This window comes from Onychostruthus taczanowskii, unplaced genomic scaffold, assembly GCF_017590055.1.
Source record: "Onychostruthus taczanowskii isolate IOZ18803 unplaced genomic scaffold, ASM1759005v1 scaffold55, whole genome shotgun sequence".
Classification (NCBI taxonomy): Eukaryota; Metazoa; Chordata; class Aves; order Passeriformes; family Passeridae; genus Onychostruthus; species Onychostruthus taczanowskii.
The window spans coordinates 2,248,999-2,271,133 of record NW_024503124.1 but is presented as its reverse complement, the minus strand read 5'-3'; the positions used below and the strand labels follow the sequence as shown (position 1 = coordinate 2,271,133).

The following is a 22,135-nucleotide window of genomic DNA, read 5'->3' as shown; positions in this document are numbered from 1 at the left end:
CCTGCCTCCCTGCCCTCACTGGAATGGAGCAACTGCCAGCCACTGGTGTTAAAAAGAGACAGGACTTACTTGTGCTTGCAGTGTTGCAGTCCCTGCTCCAGGTGTGAGGCTGCCAAAACCCCAGGAAAACGAGGAGCAGCTCCATGCCCCTGCAAAACTGGTGCTAAAATTTCTCCTGGACTTGCCAGTTAAAAATGTTAAATGGTAATTCTCTGAGAAAGGCAAAGAGAAAACCAGTTTGTAAGATTATGGCCAAAATTCTTCACAGATCTCAGCACCTTAAGTGCCATAGGAGAGGCTGCCTGTGCATGGAGAAGGGATTTAAAAGCTTAATTTTGAAGGGGTTAAATGGGAGGTGGAAGAAGTAATAATAAATGAGAAATGGGATAAAACCTGGGAGAAAATTAAAGCTTTTAAGAGACTGAGGAAGCCAGTGGAAGATTAAAGGGTTTAGGGTTAAAGGGCTTTCAAAGGTGGGACAAGGGAACACTTTTAAAGGTGGAAAAATACAAACCAGGAAACTGATTTAAAGTGAGAGAAGGGGAATAGAATGGCAGAAATAATAACTTACAGAGCACAGAAGGTGAGGGAGACAGAGGACAAACACCTGGAAACTGGCTCTGGAAAATGAAAATACCTTTGTGCAGGTATTGCTGACTTCTGTTCAAAAAACTCTACTGCAAAAAAAAGTCTTTGTAAAAATTGCAAATACTCAAGGGGGAAATTAGGAGGTAAGGGAAGAGCAATATGAATAATCATATTTCTGGCAATCATGACATGATTAATGGTGCAGTATTTGTATATCCTTTATGAAATAAAGCAATGGGCAGCAGCTCAAACACCATCCCAACTGCACAGTGTTAATAAATGAGGCTGATTAATTAAGAAAACTACTCACCCAAAGGGGTTCCAACAGCTGCTGCAGCTCAGCTTTTCATCCATAGGCCAATGTTTTCCTTGACAGAAAAATTCTGATGGTAGAAGTTTTGACTAGGTGCTGTTGATGATTTCTGTGGAGTAACAATCTGGGAAAAGCTAATCAGAAAAAGTAATAAAATTACTCCTAAGGAGAACAAAACTGTAGTTATTTAATGTCTGAATAATGAGGATACAATCTTAAGCACTTACCAGTGTCAGCAGTGGCTGTAAATGCAGGATAAAAATGCTAAATAAACAGGAATATAAATTTGCAAACTTTGTAGACAAATTATTTACAGAACATTGAAACCAATGAGAGTAAATTCAAAGGGAGCAAGAGGAATATAAATTTGCAAACTTTGTAGACAAATTATTTACAGAACATTGAAACCAAATTCAAAGGGAGCAAAAGCATCACAGACTCCAGGAGATGCAAAACTGCAGTGAAGGGTAGATGGAATGAAAGAATTTAGAGGAAAAAAAGACCAAGGCAGATGAAGACAATAGAAAAACAAATGAGCTGAGCAACTGGAAAATGAAGCTGAAAATGGAGTTTAATCAGATATTGGAACCAGTAGCATTGACAGTCCAAAATGTCACATAGGAAACTGGTATTACTCAGAAATAACAGGGGGGAAGTATAATGGGAGGGATGATAACATTCCAGGGGTGCAGAAGCTGTCAGAAAGTGAGGGGCACAGCCAGAGAGAGCAGAGGGAAAAAAAGAAAGGAAGTCTGTAAATGGTGCAGGAGAAAAATTGTATAAGAGATGTTAAAGTAAGGGAAATGAGATGCCAAGTGCCCCTGGCTTTTGACAGCACTTCAGGCTCCAACACAAGCAGCAGCCCCACTGTGCAGCTGAACACTGTGCACACTGAACAAGCACCAAAATCTACATCAGACCTGAACCTCTGACCAGCATTTCTCTCTGCTCTGTGTCACTTACGAAGTTCTTTGCTGAGAAATCCAAAGACTGAAGCAACATATTATAAACCAATGAAAAGTCATCACAATCAGTTTAATGAAGTGCACAGAATAGCAATTGATCATGTCAATAAAAATAAAACAATTAATTTTACATCAAGTGTGCTTTATTTCCTCCACAGGTATTCTGTTAAATAAAGCACCATATATATACTGCCAGGCCACAGCTAAAGAGGATTCTTTACAGAATCAAATTTCTTGTGGTTGTTTAGTATACAAGTAAACTTAATTTTGATAATAAGAACCACAGCGATCTGAGGCAATCTGCCTCGATTATAAGGTACAAAACTGGCACAGAGGACACCATATTATACACAGTAAAAATGCCATAAGTTTAAATTACATCATACAGGGCCAGGAGGCCCTGTCTCCCAGACAGCCATATTAAATGAAAGCCACTACAGTGAACTCTTAATTACATAAAACATAGCCATTATCTGATTGCCCTTTAAGAAAGTGTACGGTAGATGCAAAATAAAATAAAATTTAAAAAAAATAATCTTGAGTTCTGCCTGACCAAGAATTAAGCATATAAATCTATCTTGCCATTCAAGCAGAGAGCACTGGACAAACTGAAGCACAAAACAGAAATAAGCAAAACTTATACAAACAGCATTTTTGGGGGGAAGAAGGATTAAAAAAAAACCAAAAAAGAAGATTTAAAAGCAGACATGCTCCATCTAATGTCAAGAAGCAGCTTGGTTTCCTTTCCCGGATATCCGTGTGACCACGTGAATCGTAGACTCAATGGTCCTGCACAGGATGTCTAAAATGTCATGCTGCTGCATGTGACTAAAAAGTCCTCTGGAATGGCCACAACCGATTGATAAATTCGTTTCGGGGTCCTGGGATGGTAAGGCTTGGCCATCGCAGCTCCGCAAGTCTGCGAGGTCGGATAAAACCGCCGAGATGGACGTGGAAGGGAACTCCGAGTCCTCCTCGGCCCCCACGGAGTCCTTGGAAGCCTGCAGCTCTTGCAACTCTTTGCACTCCTCAAACTTCCCGACGCCCGGCTGCTCCTCGTGCTGGGCGCGCGCGGCGGCCGCGGCGTCCTCGGGGAAGGCGGCGGGCGCCTCCATCCTGTACTCCTTGACGGAGCCGCTGTCGGGCGAGGGCGGCTCCTGCTCCGTGCCCGGGTCGATGATGGACGAGTCCCTGGTCTCGTTGTCCGAGGCGCTGCTGGGGGTCAGCGCCTCGCGGGGCTCGCCCTTGCCGTCGCCCGCGTCCGCGGCGTGCTCCTCGTCGCTGCTCACGCGCCGCCGCTTCACCGGAGTGGCTCCCTCGTCATCTGCGGGGACAGGGCAGCGCTCAGAGCAGGCACTGCTCGCATCCCTCCCTGCCTTCACACACACAGCACTGCAGTGAGCACTCGTTTGTGCAATTCACAAACATTACATCAGTAATAAAACGAGATTTTTGTGTACTGCTGGGGTTTGGAGCCAGGGAAGGGCCCACCCTGCAGGGACAAAATAACCTGTTACATTCATTTGAGAAAAGGTTCATTAGTGCAACACCAAACCTTTAGTTTTTCTTTCTTTGGCTTCTTGCTCTTGTAACGAGTTCCTCTGTTGCTGACAAGCTCTACATTTGTTTAAAAGCTCTTGTAAAGTTGGGATCAGGGCCGAGTTGAGCTGTTTGGGAGTGTGCACCGAAAGCAGCAAGGCAAGTGCTCGGAGGTCCTGGAAATAGAGAAACAAACTTAAGGCTCATTTCAATCTGGTGTTTGATGAATCCTGCACACAGAGACTGCAATGAGGAGGTGCTGTTCATGTTCTGAGCAGCCCGAAGATCTCATTCTGGAGCTGCTCACACCACTGAAACTCCCCACTCACACCTGCTGAGCTGAACACTCATCTGTCCTGGAGGTGACAATGCCGTGCTGGGACACAGAACCTTGCTGGGTCACAGCACTCCTACCCTTAATGCTCCTGCAGTTGGTAACACTTTGCTCCCCACGGTCAGGTTAATATTCCCAACTTCCCAGGGCCCCTCCAGGAGCTGAGGCAGGGAGTGCCTAACACCTGGCACAGGGCACTGAGGAGTTTCTGTAGGAAATGAGCTGCCTCATGCTCCTTAGAAAACACTCACCCCGTTTAATGTAGAGCTTGCTTTGGAAATTTCAACTCTCTGGTTGCTGAAGTCAGATTCTAGGCTTTGATACTGATTTATTAGGTTTGTAATTAGAGTGTTGATTAAGTTGGCACAGTTTGCTTCAGAAAATACCTGCCCTTGCACCTGTGGAAACAAAGTATTTTTTTTAAAGCTACAAAAAATTGGAACTGTGAAAACAGAGTCAAAAAAGGAAGCAGCATCAGTGCCTGCATTCCTTGGAGTAATCATTATTGCCAAAAGACCACATACCTTGAGGAGAAAATGTGTCAGAAAGGTGTAGACAATGTTGTTGTTAAGAAAGGTCCTTTCATCCATCAGAATACATTTGATATATTCTGCAAAAACTGGATCTTCACAGAGGAGCTTCACACAGTTCTTGGACATGGCAGACTGGCAAGGAGGGAGAAGGTGGCAGAGTCAGCACTGGAACTGCAGGCCAGGCTCACTGAGGAACAGCTCAGCTCTCTCAAATGCCAGTAAATGGTACAAATCAATTACTGACAATTCTTATTTCCCATTTTCCTGTGATGAAGCTCCTTCCCCAGAAGGCCAGTTTATCCCCACCAGTGTGTGACAGGGACAGAGCCTCCTGATCTGTGAGCCAAGCACGGGCTCCTCTGCAATCAGACCCAGACTTTGACACCTCATTCTTCCTTCACCATCCCAGAGTTTGTGCTACATAAAAAGCTGGAATTTCAGAGGCAGGATGAGGTGCTTTCTGCACACCCACCACAGTTACTGGGGGGAGCTGCTGTGTTAAGCTTTTGCAGGATGCACAGGGAGCAATCAGAATTTACCAGATTTTTATATTTGATTTAGCAGGGCTTCTCAGCAGCAACACAGGCAGAGGATTTTATTAAACACCACCCACCAGTGACAGTTGTGGGTTCTTTGTTCCACATTCACTGTGTTTTGCCCGTGTTTCCATTCTGTTGGTTCTGACTCTTACCTGAGTCTGGCAAAGCTCCGTCCAGAGTTTGGGGAAGAGTGCAAGGTGAAGTGGCAAACCTTCATAAGCAACCAGGACACCTGCAATGGCATGAGGGAAGAAGTCAGTGTGGGAGAACTTCGTGGGAGACAGGCAAATTCCTCAGAAAAGCAGTGCCAAGGCACCCTGTCATTTTACAGGATCACATTCCAAGCATTTTGCACGATCAGAAAGCTGTAGTGTCCGTGAGGTTTTCACAGTCCATTTAATAAACACATTGGGAAAGTGTGACAAACAACAAGCAGATGGGTGATTCAGGGGATGAAAGGACATTCTCTCATTGCTCTTTGGATGAGATGATTGGTGTGACACCGTGGTCTGTGCACACTGAGGAAGTCACCCTCAGGGTTGTGTGGGAACACAAAAATTAAAATGTTGTCAGTTTATTGTCATTGCTGAGCTGCTGAGGATTCAGGATGTGATCCAAATGCATTTAAACTGCCAATCACCCAGAAACAGCCTTAGTGAGTCCTGTATTAACCTCCAAATGTACAATAAGACTGAATTCTCAGTGGTTACCTCAGCTCTTTTCTGGACAAGCCTGAAACATTTCAGTCATGTGGGCAAGGCTGCGCTTTCTTGTTCACATAAGAAAGTGGGTATCCACATTTGTGGATAAAAATAATACCCAAAACACAACAAGTTTCACAAGCTCTGCTATTCCTTAAAAACTCTGAATGTAAAACTTAGTGCAGAAGGACTCAGAGCTATCACACACACAAAAAAAAAAATCCCGTGGCTGTTTCACCTTGATACTTACTCATTTTCACTAAAGTTTCAGTAAACTTTTCACAGTTGATTGCAACTCGACACAGGAGGTGGATGAACTGGTGGTAGGAGAAGAAATAGTCCAGCAGCATCCGGTCGTAAACATCATCCTTGCCCTGAAGATTTAAGAGAGCCTCACTCAACCTGCAGAGCCCAGCCTGCCCTGAGCACCTCCCTGCCTGCCACCTGCCCTGCCATGTTTCAGCCTGGACTACACAACAGTGGCAACCTCCAGGTGCCTCCTCAGCCAGCCCTTGGCAAGCACCACGGTGTGATGGAGGAGGGATGGAGGGATGGCAAATGCCATTCCCCGCCAGGAAAAGCTTACTGGAGGGTTCTGAGCCAACACCCAGAGGGTGCAAAGCTGTGCAAATACCAGGAAAAGAACACAGTAACTCTGTATCACATACAGACACCCAAATATATACACACACTACTGCTTTTTCAGTCATAGCTTGAGAGTTGTGATCTGTAGAAATCAGAATTTTCTCGAGACAGAATTTTTCAGAGCAGAATTTTCATGAATGTCTCAAACCCAATGATACACGTATGTGGTTATTTTAATATTTTGGACATACATAAGCTTAAAATGGCATCAGCCAGAGGAATGGCATCAGAGAGCCACGAGGAAACCTCTAAAACTCAAGCAAAAAAATACAACCTTAGACAAAGCAACCGAATGAAAATCAAGCATGCAAACCCACAGGGCAACGTGACTGTGGATGTGGTTCTAGAGCTTAAAAAATACTCTCCTTCCTAACGTATTAGGAATTTGATATAAAGGGTGAAATACTGCCATGTCATATGACAACTTTCTAAGTCCAGATATTTACATTATGTAGTGTCACTTCTGGATGCACGATGGGGAAACCCACTAGAGGCAGTTTCTGGCTCTCTACCATCTTTTCAAACACTTGGATTACACAGTCAATTTGATGGTGCACAAATAGACACAGCATCGTTCTGAAAGCTTTAAAAAAGAAGGGTTACTTACCCTACAGTAACCGTGCTTCTTCGAAATGTGTTGCCCACACAGATTCCCATCTACGTGCACATAGGCCCCATGTGCAGGAGATTGGATTCTTTCTGAATAGCTGTGTCCACTGGGGCTGTGCCTGCACCCAGTGTGTCCTTGCGACCACTGTACCTGAGGGCACAAGGGGTATGGCGGCTTCAACCACCACTCAATTCCTTCACCCGTAAGAATCCCCTAGGACAGGACTCGAGTTAGCACAGCAGGAGGAGCACAGAATCTGTGTGGACAAAGCATCTTGAAGAACCACAGTTACCGGACAGCAAGTAACCAGTTCTCCTGCTTCAAATGATTGTCCATACATATTCCTTGGCGGGTGGGATTCACCTGACCTGACTTTAGCTATCTAAAATCGCTGCTGCTCCCTGCTCGCCGTGGAGAGGGACTCGCCCCGTCCACACTCAGGGACAGGAAGGAGGGGAGCTCTTTCTCTCCTTCCCAGGGTAACTATTTACGGCCAGGAGCCCCAGGAAGAGCCCCAGGAAGAGCTGGATGCTGACTTTTTAGATAGGCAAAGTGACGTGAGCTGAATCCCACCGTTGCTGCAGCTGTAACAACGGGACATGGCAAGTCGCTACGGAGCAGCCCCACCAAAGCTGGCATCCCATCAGGAAGCCCACAGAAGGGAAAATGGGAAGTGAAAAGACTTCAAGCCCTTTATGACATTTCAGGCACTAGGATTCGACCCAAACAAGTAGCAGATTATGCCTCAGCCCCAGCTGAATGGACTCTAACAGAACCTGTGGGGTCTCCTTGGCTGTCTGGAAGTAAATCTTAAAATAGTGTGAAACCCACCTAGACAATCCCTGGGTGGTGCCTCAATTTCCTTTATAAACGCCACAGACAGAGTGGGAAACTACCAAAATGTGTGCTATGGGGTTTTTTCTACCACAAGGCCCAAACCCTTATGGTGCCTGCAGTATGAAGCTGTGTATCCCCAAGGGCAGGGAAATGGTGCTTCTGAAGTGCACATCTAGAATGGAGTATATGAGGACAACACATCTTGAAGAAGAATTATGCTTTGTTTACAAAGAAAAGGTAAATGCATTGAGCTACTGGATTCTGCCAACACCTTTATAAAAATGGGAAAACAACAGAGAAATAATTCTTTATAGGACCACTTGTTTACATACCTTGCTGGCTTCCACCATGGTGGGCAGGAGGCACATGTTGAGCTCGGGACGCGGAGGACGAATATTGCTTTTCCCCCCTATTAATTTCAAATTTTCACGACATGGAAAATAAGGTCCAAGAGACACTGTAGTGTAAGTTCGGATAAAATAGGGATATATTAAAAAGGTCAATATTTGACATCAGCAAGGAACACGACAGAGTAATAACAGTGTAAGAGAACTTCAAAAGACAATCACTGAAATACCTACTTGGGATATTACTGTGGTGGTATGTACAATGATTGTGCTGTAGAAATGGAACCAGAGTATGTAGGAAATCATGAGGACTTAAAAGTACAAGCTCCTTGAGGACATCTACAAACAAAAAGTTGTTTTTGCTATTACAAATTGTTATTTCTTAACAGCAAACAGTTCAACTTCAGGCTCATACATTTGCAAACTCTCTCTCGTATCCCTTTTGCCGCAGCTCTGCCGTGAGCAACACCTGAGTGATCCCCTGGCTCCATCCCAAATCCCTTCACCTCTGCCCTGGGACAGACCCTGCTCAGTGCAGCTGCAACCACCAGGGAGGGGCCAGCTTGGACAGTGAGAACCTCTGCACAATTACCCTCTTTGCTTCTTCTTTAACAGAGCAGGTTTGAGCCTGGAAAATGGCAACCAGCAGCAGGTCAGGAGGACAATGAGAAAATACTCAAAAGAGGGGGAAATGCATACAAATCACAAAAAGGGTGTTTGGGACACAGTGTTAGGCCCTTACCATCAATCCATTAAATAATATTTTAAAAGTCTAAACTAGAAAAAACCTAGGACTTTCTGAAATAGCTCTGCTAATGCAAGAGAGGGATTTGTATGCATTATCTGTGTGTACACTTTAAAAAGCAAATCCATTCCTCTTTACAAGCTATTTATGCTTTAGTTCCACTATTGCACTTCACACTACTGAACCATAGAAATGAATAGGAAAAGCTGTTTCTCAGAATAACTTGGTCTCCACACTCCTTTCTGAGGGGACCTTTAGTTCATGTTTGAATTTTAATGTCAGATTCGGGATCTGACTCTAAACTCAGTGACGCCTGAACTGAGGAGCTACTCCTCAGTCATGTCCCTTATCAGGTGGCAAATCAGTCTCACAAAGTGACCTGTGACTTTCTGTGCCCCAGTCTGCATGCCTTGACTGACCACAGGAACATTCAAAGCAAGCTGACAAACCCAGAGCTCTCTGAGCAAGAACAGCAGCACTGACAGTACCACACCAACCATCCCGACCTCCAGTTTCTAGCAGGGCCCTTGTGCAATGGCATTTCCATCTGCCTGGGCAGGACAGGTCCTGCAAGGCCAGGACTTACCAATGCAGGCATTTCTCAGCTCAGGAGGACTGTAGGAATTGAGCAGAGTCAAGAGCTTATGGGCAAATTCAATCCGCTCCTGCCACTGAATGAGAGCTTGCTTCACATCTGCAATGCAAACATCCCAGGAGGCTGCTTAGCTCATGGCTCAAAAGCTTGTTAGAAAAAGCACAGAATTTTACTGCTGAGGAGTCTCTTTTCTCCTCTACCACAGTCTTAATGCATCTAGGAATTTATTAAATCTCACTGGTCTACTGCTGTTAAGTTTATGAAATCTAGTTTGGTATTAAGTCAGTAAGTAATTTAATAAGTAACAACTTAATATCCATTAACAGACACATATTCTACTGTACAGCAAGTTTTAAAAAACAGCTAGTAAGCAAGAAAAACCACTAGGGTTTGGTGAGGAAAATTAATTTAGAAACAAGAGGCATAATCCTTTCAAGAGTTATACTCAAACCTTTTCTTTGCAGATATGGACGTGTGGATTTCAGAACTGAAAGGAAAATGGACAGAAGCTCTACCAGGTCTCCAGTCACGTGGCAAGCTGTGGCCTCGTGGTACATCATGTGCAACGTGTTAAAGGACTGGGAAAAGAAGAAAAAAAATGCCAAAAACTTTATGTTGCCAAACTAAGGTACTTGTCAGTATTCCTCTTTTTATCCTGCAGATAGATTTACATTTTATTTTATGCTCAAACAAGGTATTTTATACTCAGAAAACATAAGGTGTTGGATAGAATCAAAAAGTTCTTCATTTGTTTTCCAGGTAAAATGTTTGTGTTACTACCTCAAAATAATTCCCAAGTTTTCACACCTTTATCTACAACCCAGTGAACAAAGTGCCATTTGAGACACAGTATTTTTATATCCCTGTAATCCCAAACTTCCTTAGCCAGCAGACAAAGTGATACAGGAGGTGCACAAAGACAGATATATGAATTTGGGGAAAAAAAGGTAGGATTAAGATGGATGCCAGTCATTTTTCAAAATGCTGCTGAAGGAGATATGGTTGTACATCAGATGAATTACTTCTCCTTTTATACCTTGTGGGCATCTGTGATTTATAGAAATATTGGGAAGGAAAAGCAACTCATTTCCGAACTGCAAAAATTCCAGCACAGGATGCAAGAGCAGATATTTAATCTGCTGGGGTGTTTGAAAGATAAAGGAACAGTAGCCTCAGTCCCTAGAATGCAAACCCTTGCCAGGCCCTTTTTGTATTACAGTGAAGACAAAAGACACACAGCCACCCTCAAGTGGAAAACTCTCCTGGATGTGACAACTCCTTCATGCAGTTTTTTGTCACCAGGCAAAACACTTCCAGCCAACAAGTGACAATATAAGGTCTGCTAACCTCAAGCTGGAAAGTAGCATCAATTTAATTTAATTTCCAGCAATGTTTTACACAGGATAAATTCATTTTGTATTACACACTCTTCACAAACTTAATTATCCACTGTTAGCATGGATGAGGGCTAACTGAGCTAAACAAAATTCTTTTATATATATCTATGTATGTACCTTAATCTACTTACATTTCATGTGTGGATAACCTTAGAGCCCAGTTCCTGACTTTTTACACCCAGTTTACTGAATGAAGGTATTTTCATAACAAAAGGGAACAGGTATGCTGGAGTAATTAACTACAATTAATTAATCTATAGGCTTATATTTATAACAAGCTCCTGAAAACTCGATTTTCAAACAGCACTGTACTGTTTCTGGAATTCCAGCTCTTTCTACTACACTTTTCCCCAGAAAATGCAAACCAGTGGCATAAAAAGAGTTAAAACAATTTTTAATAGAAACCATACAAAAATGGGACTGGAATCCACCTGAAAGCATCATCCAGCCCAGCCATGTGGCTAAAGGCAGACTAAAATATCCCTGACAGATGTTTGCTCCCAGTCCTTCCGACAACTTTCATTTGTGCTGGCTGCCCCTCCTGCAGCAAAAATCCCATTTCAAAATCCCATTTTCTGCACAGCCACAATTACCTCTGAGCCACTTGTCCTGTACCATGGATATTCCCAGTTTAATATCTCTCCTGAATACACCATCCTACAGGTGCCAAGAATGAACTGAATCTTGGTTTTATGCTTTCTCCAACACAACCAGATTTTTATTCCTGTTCTCAAAGGGATCCTGCCCCTGGAGCACTGCCAGTGCTTTAATGAGCACAGTTCTCATCCATCACCTCAGTCATGGGAGTGCTGGAGGAATCCAGCATGTTCCACCCATCAGGACAGGTGGATCTGCAGAGTGAAACTGCTGCGAGCAGGGGCCTGACATTCCAACTGCATCCATTTCACAGGTGCATTAGTTAATTTTTTTCCGTTCAATTTTGAAATTGAATCTGATATATATAATCTGGTCTGGGTCTCATGGACCAAATCCCCATTTACAGCAATTAGATGTGCTCCAGAAATGCATTTTAGGTTTAGTTCCATCAGAAAGAAATTGAGTTTGTGTTTCAGACCACTCCTTGCAAACAAAGGCACAACAGGTAGGAAAGAAAAGGAGAACTGCCTCAGGAGGGCCTCAAAGGAGGGTCAGAAATATTAACCACAACTGCAGCTCAGCACACTTTAAGCTATTTCTGGTTTTTAACCTGTAGCCTTAACACTTTTTAACTACTAACAACTGTGTGACTGCACTCAGCCACTCATTCCCAATTACCTGTAATAAAAGAAATTACACCAAAAAAGCATAAACTTATTTCTCTCAGCATAATCTGTTGGTGGTTTTCCCTCTGTCCTGAGAAGCAGACAAACAATTTCCTAATCTTTTTAGTACTAAAAAGAAATCTTATTAAAGCTGACAGGGGAAGTACCAGGGTGAGATGTTTGCTGTAATTAAATAACAAAGTAATTACCTCAGTCATCAGAATCAATCCTCTATTGAACACAACGAGAAGCCTGTCTTCATCAGATTCTAATAATATTCTGAAGGCACTAGGAAAAAAATCCAAACATTGAGAACACTGAAAATCACATCCCAAGCTTAAAACTGTTATACCCATGCTGTTATTTTGGAAAATAATCACAAAAGAAAAAAGAAACCCCAAAATAACATAATTCTTCTCATCACTATCCCCCCTCCTCCCCTTTTTAATTTAAAAATGCCTCTGCCATCAACCTCCTTTATGTTATGGAAAGTAATTTATATATAACCTTTACAGAAATATTTCCCATACAAACTCTGCAAAAATGTGGAAAATTATGTACTTGGAAAGACAGAAGTTTATGCTTCTTAAATGATAAATTTAAACAGATTCAGTCCAACATCTGTTTGGCCTTTTAAATGTCTGCAAACATTTCTCTCAGAATATTTTATGCTTACAGCAGAACAGAAAGCATTATGCTAATGAATGGTTTCTTTCCACATAAAGACGATTTGGGACAACGTGGCTGTGCTCTGTGACAGGTCAGTGCCAGGTGAGGGCATGCAGCCCCTCCAGGTGACACAGCCTGTCCCTTCCACGAGGCTTTCAGTGCACCAACAGCCCCATTCAAAAGCCCAGCTCTGACCTACATGCACAGGCAATTTATAGCTCTGCTGAGAATGCCCAAGCAGCACTTTCAGCTGTACCTCCTAAGATCACAAATGAAACACTCTTTGAAGACAATAAAACTGTCCCACAGGCACAATTCCTACATCACATTTCTGCTCCAAAGAAACAACTGCCAACAAGAGCAGCTGGAACTGCAGCTCAGCTCGTGGGGGGAGGCTGGGGATGGAATTCCAGCTGAGCTGTGGATGAGCACAGGGCTGTACCTTATGAGAGTTGTCCAACAAGAGCGTCCGTCCAAGCAGCGCAGGTAACAGCTTATGGTGGTTTTCTTAAATTGCTTTATGTCCTCTATCTCCTCCTCTCTCATGTCTGGCCTCTGAGCTACAAACAGCTGCATGAGGTTAAACAGCTCTTCTACTGCCTGAAACACACAGAAACACTTGGTTAGAGTCAGCTCTCACTATGGCACAGTTCAGATTTTCTTTCTAAGTTATAGGATTAGATGTTTTGATGCTTCCTAAGAGCACAGCTCACTGTCACATTTCTGAGTACATCTATATATGTACAAAATATCTGAAATCCCCATCCCTGGGACCAAACATTCAGAAAGCTGCTTGTGCCAAACCCTGCTGCAGTCCCACATGCCTGGCAAACACCAAACGCAGTGGAGTACCTCAGGTCCCTTGCCAGACAAAGTGAGACCTCTGAGGGGAGATGGCAACGAGGAGAGCAACGGGACTGTCACACGTAAAATTTCCCCGTGAGCTGATCTAGGCAGAAGCTCAATATTGAAGATTCCCTGCATTCTCCTCCTCTTCACAGTGGTGGGAAGCTTTGTATTCTTTGTGTGTCTGCACACTCCAAAGGATCCCAAAGCAATACTCACTGTGTAATCATTCACAGACATTCATGTCTCTTCCAGCCTACTCTGCCCAGCACCCGCTCTCTGCTGGGTGTCACTGCGTGTCACTGACAGCACAACTCCCAGGTCTGCCAAAGGTGTTCCCAAGGGGAGAACCAGCCTGTACTCCCCTGGAATGCTACAGGCTAAATCTTGGCCCTATTCCAGAAGCTGAGAGCAAAGAAGGAACTGGGAATTCCTCCACCTTTGTTATAATGCAACCTCCTTCCTAGAGACCACCATCAAAGCTTACTCCTTGTTTCTTATGACTAGGCTGCAATACTGAACAGTGGAAACACCAGTGCCTGCTCCCAGAAAACAACAACTGCTCTGCAGCTGCTACACAGCGAGGAAAACCGAAACCAATCCCCCCTGAAGACTATCTAATGGACCTAAAGACACGAATTATTTCCACCAGGAAACCCACGTGCAACACTTTTGCCACAGGGCGCGTTCAGTCACAAGAGACCCCGGGTGAGAGGGGACACGGGAACGAGGGACTGGCGCGCGGCGGCGGCGGTCACTTACTCCTGGGTACTGACTGGCGTGGGGGGTGAGGTTCTTGAAGGCCCACTGGATGTTCTGGTGAGAAGCCAGCTGCCTGGTGAAGGCGGGCGACTGCTCGCAGCACAGGCGCAGGATGCCGTAGTAGGCGGGCAGCATGCCGCGGTTGAAGAGCACCACGTCCTGGTCGTCGTGGTCCGCGAGGATGTAATTGAAGGCGATGTTCTTGGTCACCACGGGGTTCTGCACGATCAGGCGCACGTTCTCGGGACAGTCCACGCACACGTTGTACCAGAAGGACAGCAGGGCCTGCTTGTTGTGGTTGGTGGCGATGGCCGGCTCCGAGAGCTTCGGCTGGAAGAGGTTCCACAAGTCCATGAAGTAAGTGGAGAACATGAGCTTCTCGGTTTTGGAGATCAAGCAGTACGTCATGAAACTGAAGTAGGGCACCAGCTTGGTGGTGCCGTGCACGGCGGCGTCGACGTAGAGCTTGGCTCGGGAGAGCAGGCCCAGCAGCACGTTGTAGACCTGGTGCAGAACTACTGTGGTGTCGGGGCTGAGGGGCAGGTCCCGCGTGGGGATGTGCAGAGAGCGGGTCGATCGGAACATCTGACGGAAGGAATTGCTTGGAATAAGCGACACCAAGAGATAGGCTGCAGCTTCAAATAAAAACAGATTTGTTACGCCTTTGACAGTGACATACCTGCTTAACAGCCATGTAAACAGCAATTCAACTGCACCCCGTGTTCCATTTACACAGTTCAAAGCGTTTTACACAATCTGGTATTACTGTATTCACACTAGAAAAAAAACCCCAAGCGGATAGAAGTAGCACAAAGCACGTTTGAAGTGGTGCTGGGATGTGCCACCTACATCCCTGTCTGCTGCCTGGCTCTCCCTGTGCTAACACAATGCATCCCACCACAGAATGTGACCCCAGATCCCATCACACAAAGCATCTCCCAGAGGTTTTCCATGACTGAAGTTGTCCATTGCTCAATCAAGAGGTCACTAGCTCCTCAGAGATGTTTACAGCTGGAGCCTGTTGCAAAGTTGTACCTCCAGTTTTCCCACCTCCCTCAGCCACAGAAACATGTTAAAGGTCAGTGGCCTGTACTGTGGAGCCTCCTTTTTTACAAAGATGGACACAGGGAAGGCTGAAAATGTTCTCTAGCAATATGACATTGTGATTCCCAGCAGGACAAACCAGAGAGCCAGGATACCCTGGAATCTGGGAGAAAGCACAGGCAGCTTCTCCTTGATCCCCAAGTTCAAAGGACTCAGCTGGAGATTCCTGTGGTAGAACAACATGTACTCCTCCCAGCTATTGTACAGCCACGTGATGGACACAATGGACAACCTCTGGAATTACCTCTTTTCCTTCTTTAGGTTTTCGTGGACCTTGCAGATTAATCACTTAAAAGAAAGAACCTACCAACGTATCATTCAAGATACCAAAGGAAAACAGTTTTTTCATCAAAACTGTTAACACCTCTGCATGAGGCACCACAGTTATCCTAAGATTTTAAACCCCACCAATTCTAAAACAACTAGAAAAGGAAGAAAACACAAACACAGGGGCATGCAACTCACTGCAAAGAAATGCATATTAAAATTAAAATCCAATTAAAATCCACTTACAAGTTCTCACTCGAGGGTAGTTGTGTGCCAGGAGGAAACGTTCAACCCAGTTCTCCATGTTCTGCAGGACCCAGCTGTGAGCGAGTTTGTTCCGAGGGGTTTGCACAGCCAGCCAGTCCAGGCACTGCGAGGGGTTGTACTCAATCACCTGAAGGACAGGGGGAAAATCAAAAGGAATACATTAATCTTCCTACTATGCACTGATTGCATTAGAAACCCCTAAAATCACTTGCAACGTTTCTTTTTAAAATCACTTAGGGCTATCAAAGCACCTGCAAGACTGAGCTGCTCTGCACACAAAGGAAACCTTATTAAATTTCACTGGTTTGTGCTTCTGAAACTTGTTCACAGTTATGAAAGTTCAGTCTAAGCCTAGGAAATTACCCTGGCTATTCTTTCTGCATCTTAGGAGATATTTAGGAGTTGAAATATTTTAAGCACCAAGATGGAACAACATTGTCTTTATAGACAAGTATTTTTTAAAAATATCTAACACAAAGCCTTACCACTGAATCGGTATTTTTGTAAGTTACATCAAAAGAAAATAAATTGTATGCAAAGATGTTCATACAGCTTCATGCTGAGGGTAACTACTGCATTTTTTACTGAATATACAATTTCAAGGAATAAATTCATCCAGCACTTTCCAAAGGCAATGAGTGCTGTTGTGCAAACCTTGAGAGAATAAGGAGATAACAAGGCTTCCTGTGCTTTTCTGGCTCTGTGCAGCTGGAAATCTATTGACATGAGGCCAACAAATGTTGTGTTCTTTTGTTAGTTTTTAAAAACTACTTTATTTCTACCTCAAGGCCCAGGTGCCCAGACAAGAAGAAGTTTTACCCTAAGGAAGCAGAGGTAGTAACAGGGCTGCTGAAGCTGTTCCCAGTTCCCCTACTCCACCTGAAGAAAATGAGCAGCTGACATGACCGTAATTCTGCTTATAAAATTTTAATCTCATTTTAAAAATAAACACCTTAAGAACAATCTCCTCCCTTTATTTAGAAATGACAAATTGCTCTGTCAGGTTTCCTGGGTAATGGCTGGAGGGAATGTCCAAGAAGGAGACAATCATTTCTCAGTGTCTGCAGAGCTCAATCACTTTTTAATGACTTCCAGAAGCTGGAGAGGCTGTGAAAGGAGATTCTACACCCCAAGTCTGTGCATTCACTGCTGGGTCTCACATCCCTGTCTGCTCAATTTATACCCCTGGACCTGTGTCACCAGCTGGGTGTCACTGTGTCCCTTGAGATGTGCCATTTTATCTCCCTTTACCTGAGGTGCAGCAGTTACAGCTCATCCATCACATCACTTGTGATCCTACAGCTGCTCCTGACCAGGAGGAAACCCTTTGGAACAGCAACCCATGTCCCTCCCACAGTGCTCCAGCCCCATTTTTTAAAGGGAATTAAAAGGAATGAGCTGGTCCTCAGCAGTCTCCAGGCTGGCCATGCTGTTCTCAGCCAGGAATGAAGACAGTGAATTGTACTGGGAACTCAGAAGTAGGTGAAGAGAAAGCTTTAATGGCTCATCTTGGCTCAGATGAAGGAATTCATCCCTGTGCCAACCTGGTTAAAAAGTCTCTCTCTCATTTGGAAGCACAAGCAAGGCTGGTCCTGCACACAGCAATTATCCAGCAGACTCAGTTTGGCACTGTTTTATGCATTAAAAGTGTTAATGTACATTTTACAGAGAACCAAATACATCAAATGAATATTCAAGGAATCTGTACATAAAGGCCAAAAAACCCCACAACCAAATGATGGGTGTTCAAATATTTTACAGGCCTTGCAAAAGGATAACTAAGAAAACAATGTGGAATTTGTCTAGAAAAAGCATTCTAAGCCCTTATTATGAATCAATTAATTTCTCATTAAACTAAAATTTGAAGTTAAACTGCAAGAGCCATTAAGTTACAATAGAACTTTTTAATGTCTGTTGGCTGTTGCTGCTTATTCAAAAGAGGAATGGTAACTGAAAAATCATGGACTGATGCAGGAAGGATGACAACAAAATGCAAAAGAGACATAGAAGAAGCAACAAGAGAAAGACAATTTAGCTTCTGTTTTATTTTACATATTGTACCTCCCATATCCTCTGCAGAATGTAAGAAGCAAAGGGTGGCATTCCTGGAGGTCCACCAGCAAATTCCATGAGCATGGTGAGCAATTTGAAAAAAGGATTGGCTGCCTGTAATGCAGAAAAGGGAAAAACATCCAATTTCATCTATTTCATTTCATCCACATTTTTTTTAAGAGTATTTTTTTAAATCCCAATGTCTGTAAGATTTCTATGAACTTCAGACATGAACACTTCTAATACTTTAATCCTTTGCTATTTAATCTGTACATAATCCATATATATCTATAAATTAAGGCACTGGTTACAGTCAGTGCAAAGCAACAGGATCATATGAGACAGGATCAGTCTAGGAGAAGTTATAGGAAATATATATATGTATGTATTTATTTATTTACTTATTACAGGAAATACAGACATTATTGTGGAAAAATGAAAAAATTGGATCATATGAGACAGGATCAGTCTAGGAGAAGTTATAGGAAATATATATATGTATGTATTTATTTATTACAGGAAATACAGACATTATTCTGGAAAAATGAAAAAATCAAGCTGTCCATTGTTGAAGAATTCACCAATTTATCCTGGTTTATACCACTAGCTCAGATAAGTTATTATTTTTATGTATTTACATAACATGGAATATGGATCCTGGGAAGTTTATCCAAAAGCATCCCATTTTGAGGTTTTACACAGCCAAGACTCATCCAGCTTTTAACAACATTTCAACCAAGTGGTTACAACTATAATTACATATTTTGCATCTGGAATCCATTTGGAACTCTCAGTATTGCTGTTATTACCAGGGCAGGAATTTACTCTGAATGAGAAATGTGTTTGCCAGCACAGAACTGCAAAACACTGCCCCAAATCTTGAAGAGTCTGATAATAAGTAATTATCTCCACTTATTCTTGCACACAATACTTTAATGTTACCAACTTTTTAAAAGAAATTCATACGGGTGGAGAATCTAGAAATGTTATTTGATTTGAATAAAACTTTCATCCTAAGTGGCACAGCAAATTTCTGTTTTATAAAACTCCACAAACAGTGCAGTTAGACTTCATTCAATAGCACAAAGACTTCCATCTTCCATGCAGGATTTTTGATGAGCCAAGGATTATTTCTGTGATTTAAACCAGGAAAATATGACTACAGATCATTTAGTGGACAGGTGGCGTGTTTACCTACCTCAGGAGTCAGCTTTGCTATAGATGTGAACAGCATGGACACAATCTTGAAAAGAAAACACACAAAACTCACTTAGACTTGTGTTCACTGAGTTAAAATAATAACCATTATCCCAAGAGACAGAGTAGAGGAGATTTCAAAGAACAGCTCCAGGTCCCTGCTACTCACGTGCTCCGCGAGGCGATTGTTGTAGCGGCACAAACTGAAAATGAGGTTGCAGGTTTGCCTGATGTTGATCCCATCACGGATGTGTTGGAATAAAAAAGGGAAACCCTGCAACAAACGAGCAGATACAGTACACTGCCTACAGCTACACACCACAGAGGGCTTGGGAGGCTAGAGCAGTCATTTTTAACTTGATTACCTTTCCTCCTGTCAGTGCTGCCATGTCGTTTTGTGACAAGGTCAAATGCCTAAAATACAAAAGAAAAACAAAATTATTATTTTACTTCAGCCACGGTTATGGTCAGGGAGACACTTAGGACTGAGTGTTAGTTCATATTCTTCAGTATCACAGTATACAAGAGACAACAAAGGTGTTGATGTTAAACTGAACAACAACAACAAAAAGCTGTACCTGACTCAGATAAAAAAAGTTGTACTTGACTGAAAACCAAATGTGGGCAATTGAACGTGTTCAAGTATTTAACCCAAGTCTTTCATTTGGTCAACAATGACAGTCCCTTTTTAAGTTATTAAAAATATAATGGGCTCATATACAAGCTTATTTATGCTGTTAAAAAAGCCCACAGTAAAACCCTCAGGCAAACCCACAAAATCTCTGACTGCTTTCTGAACTATAAATTCTAAACTGATTTTGTTTTTTCAGAAGCTCGTGCCTTTCTGAGCGAGACTGTTCCACCAGAAGAGCAATCAGGGCAATCATCTTTTCAAGAGCAGCAGGCCTGTATTTCTCTTCTGCTAAGGAAAGGATATCTTCCTCTTCCTCCTCTTCCTCCCCTTCTTCCTCAGAAAGCACTTCCACCTGGGGCTAAGGAAAAACCAGAGAACTTCAGTGTGGACATTCCGTGCCTTCATCTCAAAGGCCTCTGCATTACCCTGTCCTTTATTGCAAACAACTTCATCAACTTGCAGACCCAAACCAGGCAAGTATCTGATCAACTGACTTGCACATTGAAACATTCACTTTGCACAAACAAAACTGTATTTGTAAATGCAAGAAGTAGGCTGGCTGAAGATATGGTCTATTTAACAAAAAGAGCAGGTAAATTTAAGAACCTAAGTTGTACACAATAAGAGTAAGTAATCTTGATTGATACCATTAGTATCAAGTTAAGGGCAACTTTAATTGCTTTTACTCAGTGCCTATTTCTATACTAAACAATAATAGTCAGTTCAACATATTTTTTTTAATATTATATTCACTTAAACTTTGAAAACAATTGTGGAAATGAAGCAATTTTAATGTAGCAGCTGAAAGATGATTCAAGATACAGCAGCAAGGATGACAGATGTGAAACAGGAAAGATTAGCTCCTGTTATATAAAATGCTCAAACTTACATTCTCAGGCCCCTTGGTTCCCATGTAGAAGTGGACCATTGTGGATATGGCTTGCAGAGAGAGCAAGAACTGGCTCTGAAAAACGCAGGGATGGGGTTACTCGCAAGCTCATTTGTGCACAGACACTAGAACTCCCCAGAACCAAGGCCACACTCACCTCCTCCTCCCCCATTTTGGCAAACTCGTAGAGGAAGGCGAAGTACTCGGTGAGGTGCTTGCTGTGGGGCTTGACGCCGTGCTCCATGATGGACAGCAGCGTCTTCACGAAGCGCGTGACGCACGAGCGGCTGCCGATGTCCTCCACGGGCCCGTCCATGTCATCGGAGCTGCCACGACAACAGCCAGGGTGGGGATTGCACACAGGGCACTGAGCCATCCTGAGCCAGTGCAAACAGAGCAATTCACCACAATTCCTGCTTTGTCCTGCTCCCTGATCTCTCACCCCCATCCACAGCCTGGGGAACAACCAGCCCAACCTAAGGGAGCATCAGGCACTTGAAATGCTGAGGAGTTCATCAAATTAGTGATGTGAATCAAGATGCTGCACTGGAAAAGAACTCTAAGAACAACAGTATTGGGGATCTTCTACTTAAAATCATCCTCTTGATTTGCATGTTGAATTTGATGGGAATGCAATTATAGCTATGGAACCACGGCAAGGCACCCACCCGATCACCAGAGCACCCTGGCAAGGCAGAGAACATCCACCTTCAACCTCTAAACATTAACTCTAAACATGAGACACTCTAAGCATTAACTCTGCATCATATATAGTAATTTTACAGCTCAAAATCCCACTTCTAAAATGGAAAGTACAGATCTGCTTTTCACTACATTAATGCAGCTATTAATGAGAATTTTAGCCTCAGACATCTGCTCAAGGTCAGACCTTGTCACTGAACAAAACCAAGTCACAGACACAAGCAAGGCTTCCAAAGCAAATTCAATTCTACTTTTTGCCATGAAAATTGTGTCTTCATGTCCTGAATTTTGATATGGCAGCACAGTTATTACTAACTCTGCCATTTTCGCTCTGGAGAAAATTTATTATCACAAACACAACTTTAACATAAGAGATGAAAGAAAAAACTTTTTTTTTTTTCTCATCATGTATCAAAAAAGAGTTTAAGTGTTTTATAATTGGAGATAAAGTGACAGTTTTCTTGATGATAAGGAGAGCAAAGGAGGCTCTAAGAGGGCCCTTCCTCTTTTTTGAAAAAAACACCTGTGCTTTAGTTATAGGCTTAACCCCTGACCTCCAAACTCTTTTAAAGGATGTACAAATAAAAACTTCCACCTTTCTGCCTCCAGATCCAATTCACAGAAGGATTCTCAAGTCTGAGCAGTGGGATTTACACTTGCAGTGTCCAAGTGATAGGAAAAATAAAGACCATGCTGAAAACCTACTCCAAGGAAGCAAATGTTTCAAACCATTTGACACTGCCCTTTGCAGCCTTACTGGTATTTTTAAATAAATCAGAGCAGTTTGGGCAGAATA

At 43.1% G+C, this 22,135-nt stretch overlaps 1 protein-coding gene across 12 annotated transcripts in view; it reads right to left on the bottom strand.

The window, feature by feature from the left end:
• Window positions 1-1,915: 1,915 nt before the first annotated feature.
• USP34 (ubiquitin specific peptidase 34) overlaps window positions 1,916-22,135 on the bottom strand; it is a 111,919-nt gene continuing 91,699 nt past the window's right edge. For 6 of the 12 annotated variants that reach the window (XM_041417170.1, XM_041417175.1, XM_041417171.1 and 3 more), the window contains exons 60-81: window positions 20,795-20,963; window positions 20,638-20,712; window positions 19,955-20,106; window positions 19,480-19,528; window positions 19,284-19,388; window positions 19,116-19,160; window positions 17,927-18,031; window positions 15,845-15,992; window positions 14,228-14,862; window positions 13,062-13,219; window positions 12,160-12,238; window positions 9,743-9,869; window positions 9,283-9,390; window positions 8,186-8,290; window positions 7,937-8,061; window positions 6,765-6,917; window positions 5,763-5,886; window positions 4,964-5,043; window positions 4,264-4,404; window positions 3,991-4,137; window positions 3,422-3,581; window positions 1,916-3,190 (exon numbers count right to left, since the gene is read on the bottom strand). In XM_041417170.1, the coding sequence (XP_041273104.1) occupies window positions 2,589-3,190; window positions 3,422-3,581; window positions 3,991-4,137; window positions 4,264-4,404; window positions 4,964-5,043; window positions 5,763-5,886; window positions 6,765-6,917; window positions 7,937-8,061; window positions 8,186-8,290; window positions 9,283-9,390; window positions 9,743-9,869; window positions 12,160-12,238; window positions 13,062-13,219; window positions 14,228-14,862; window positions 15,845-15,992; window positions 17,927-18,031; window positions 19,116-19,160; window positions 19,284-19,388; window positions 19,480-19,528; window positions 19,955-20,106; window positions 20,638-20,712; window positions 20,795-20,963 (3,592 nt within the window). In that variant the 3' untranslated portion in view covers window positions 1,916-2,588. Of the gene's footprint in view, window positions 3,191-3,421; window positions 3,582-3,990; window positions 4,138-4,263; window positions 4,405-4,963; window positions 5,044-5,762; window positions 5,887-6,764; window positions 6,918-7,936; window positions 8,062-8,185; window positions 8,291-9,282; window positions 9,391-9,742; window positions 9,870-12,159; window positions 12,239-13,061; window positions 13,220-14,227; window positions 14,863-15,844; window positions 15,993-17,926; window positions 18,032-19,115; window positions 19,161-19,283; window positions 19,389-19,479; window positions 19,529-19,954; window positions 20,107-20,637; window positions 20,713-20,794; window positions 20,964-22,135 lie in introns of those variants that run through there. The other 6 variants (XM_041417176.1, XM_041417178.1, XM_041417180.1 and 3 more) reach the window with 4 other exon arrangements.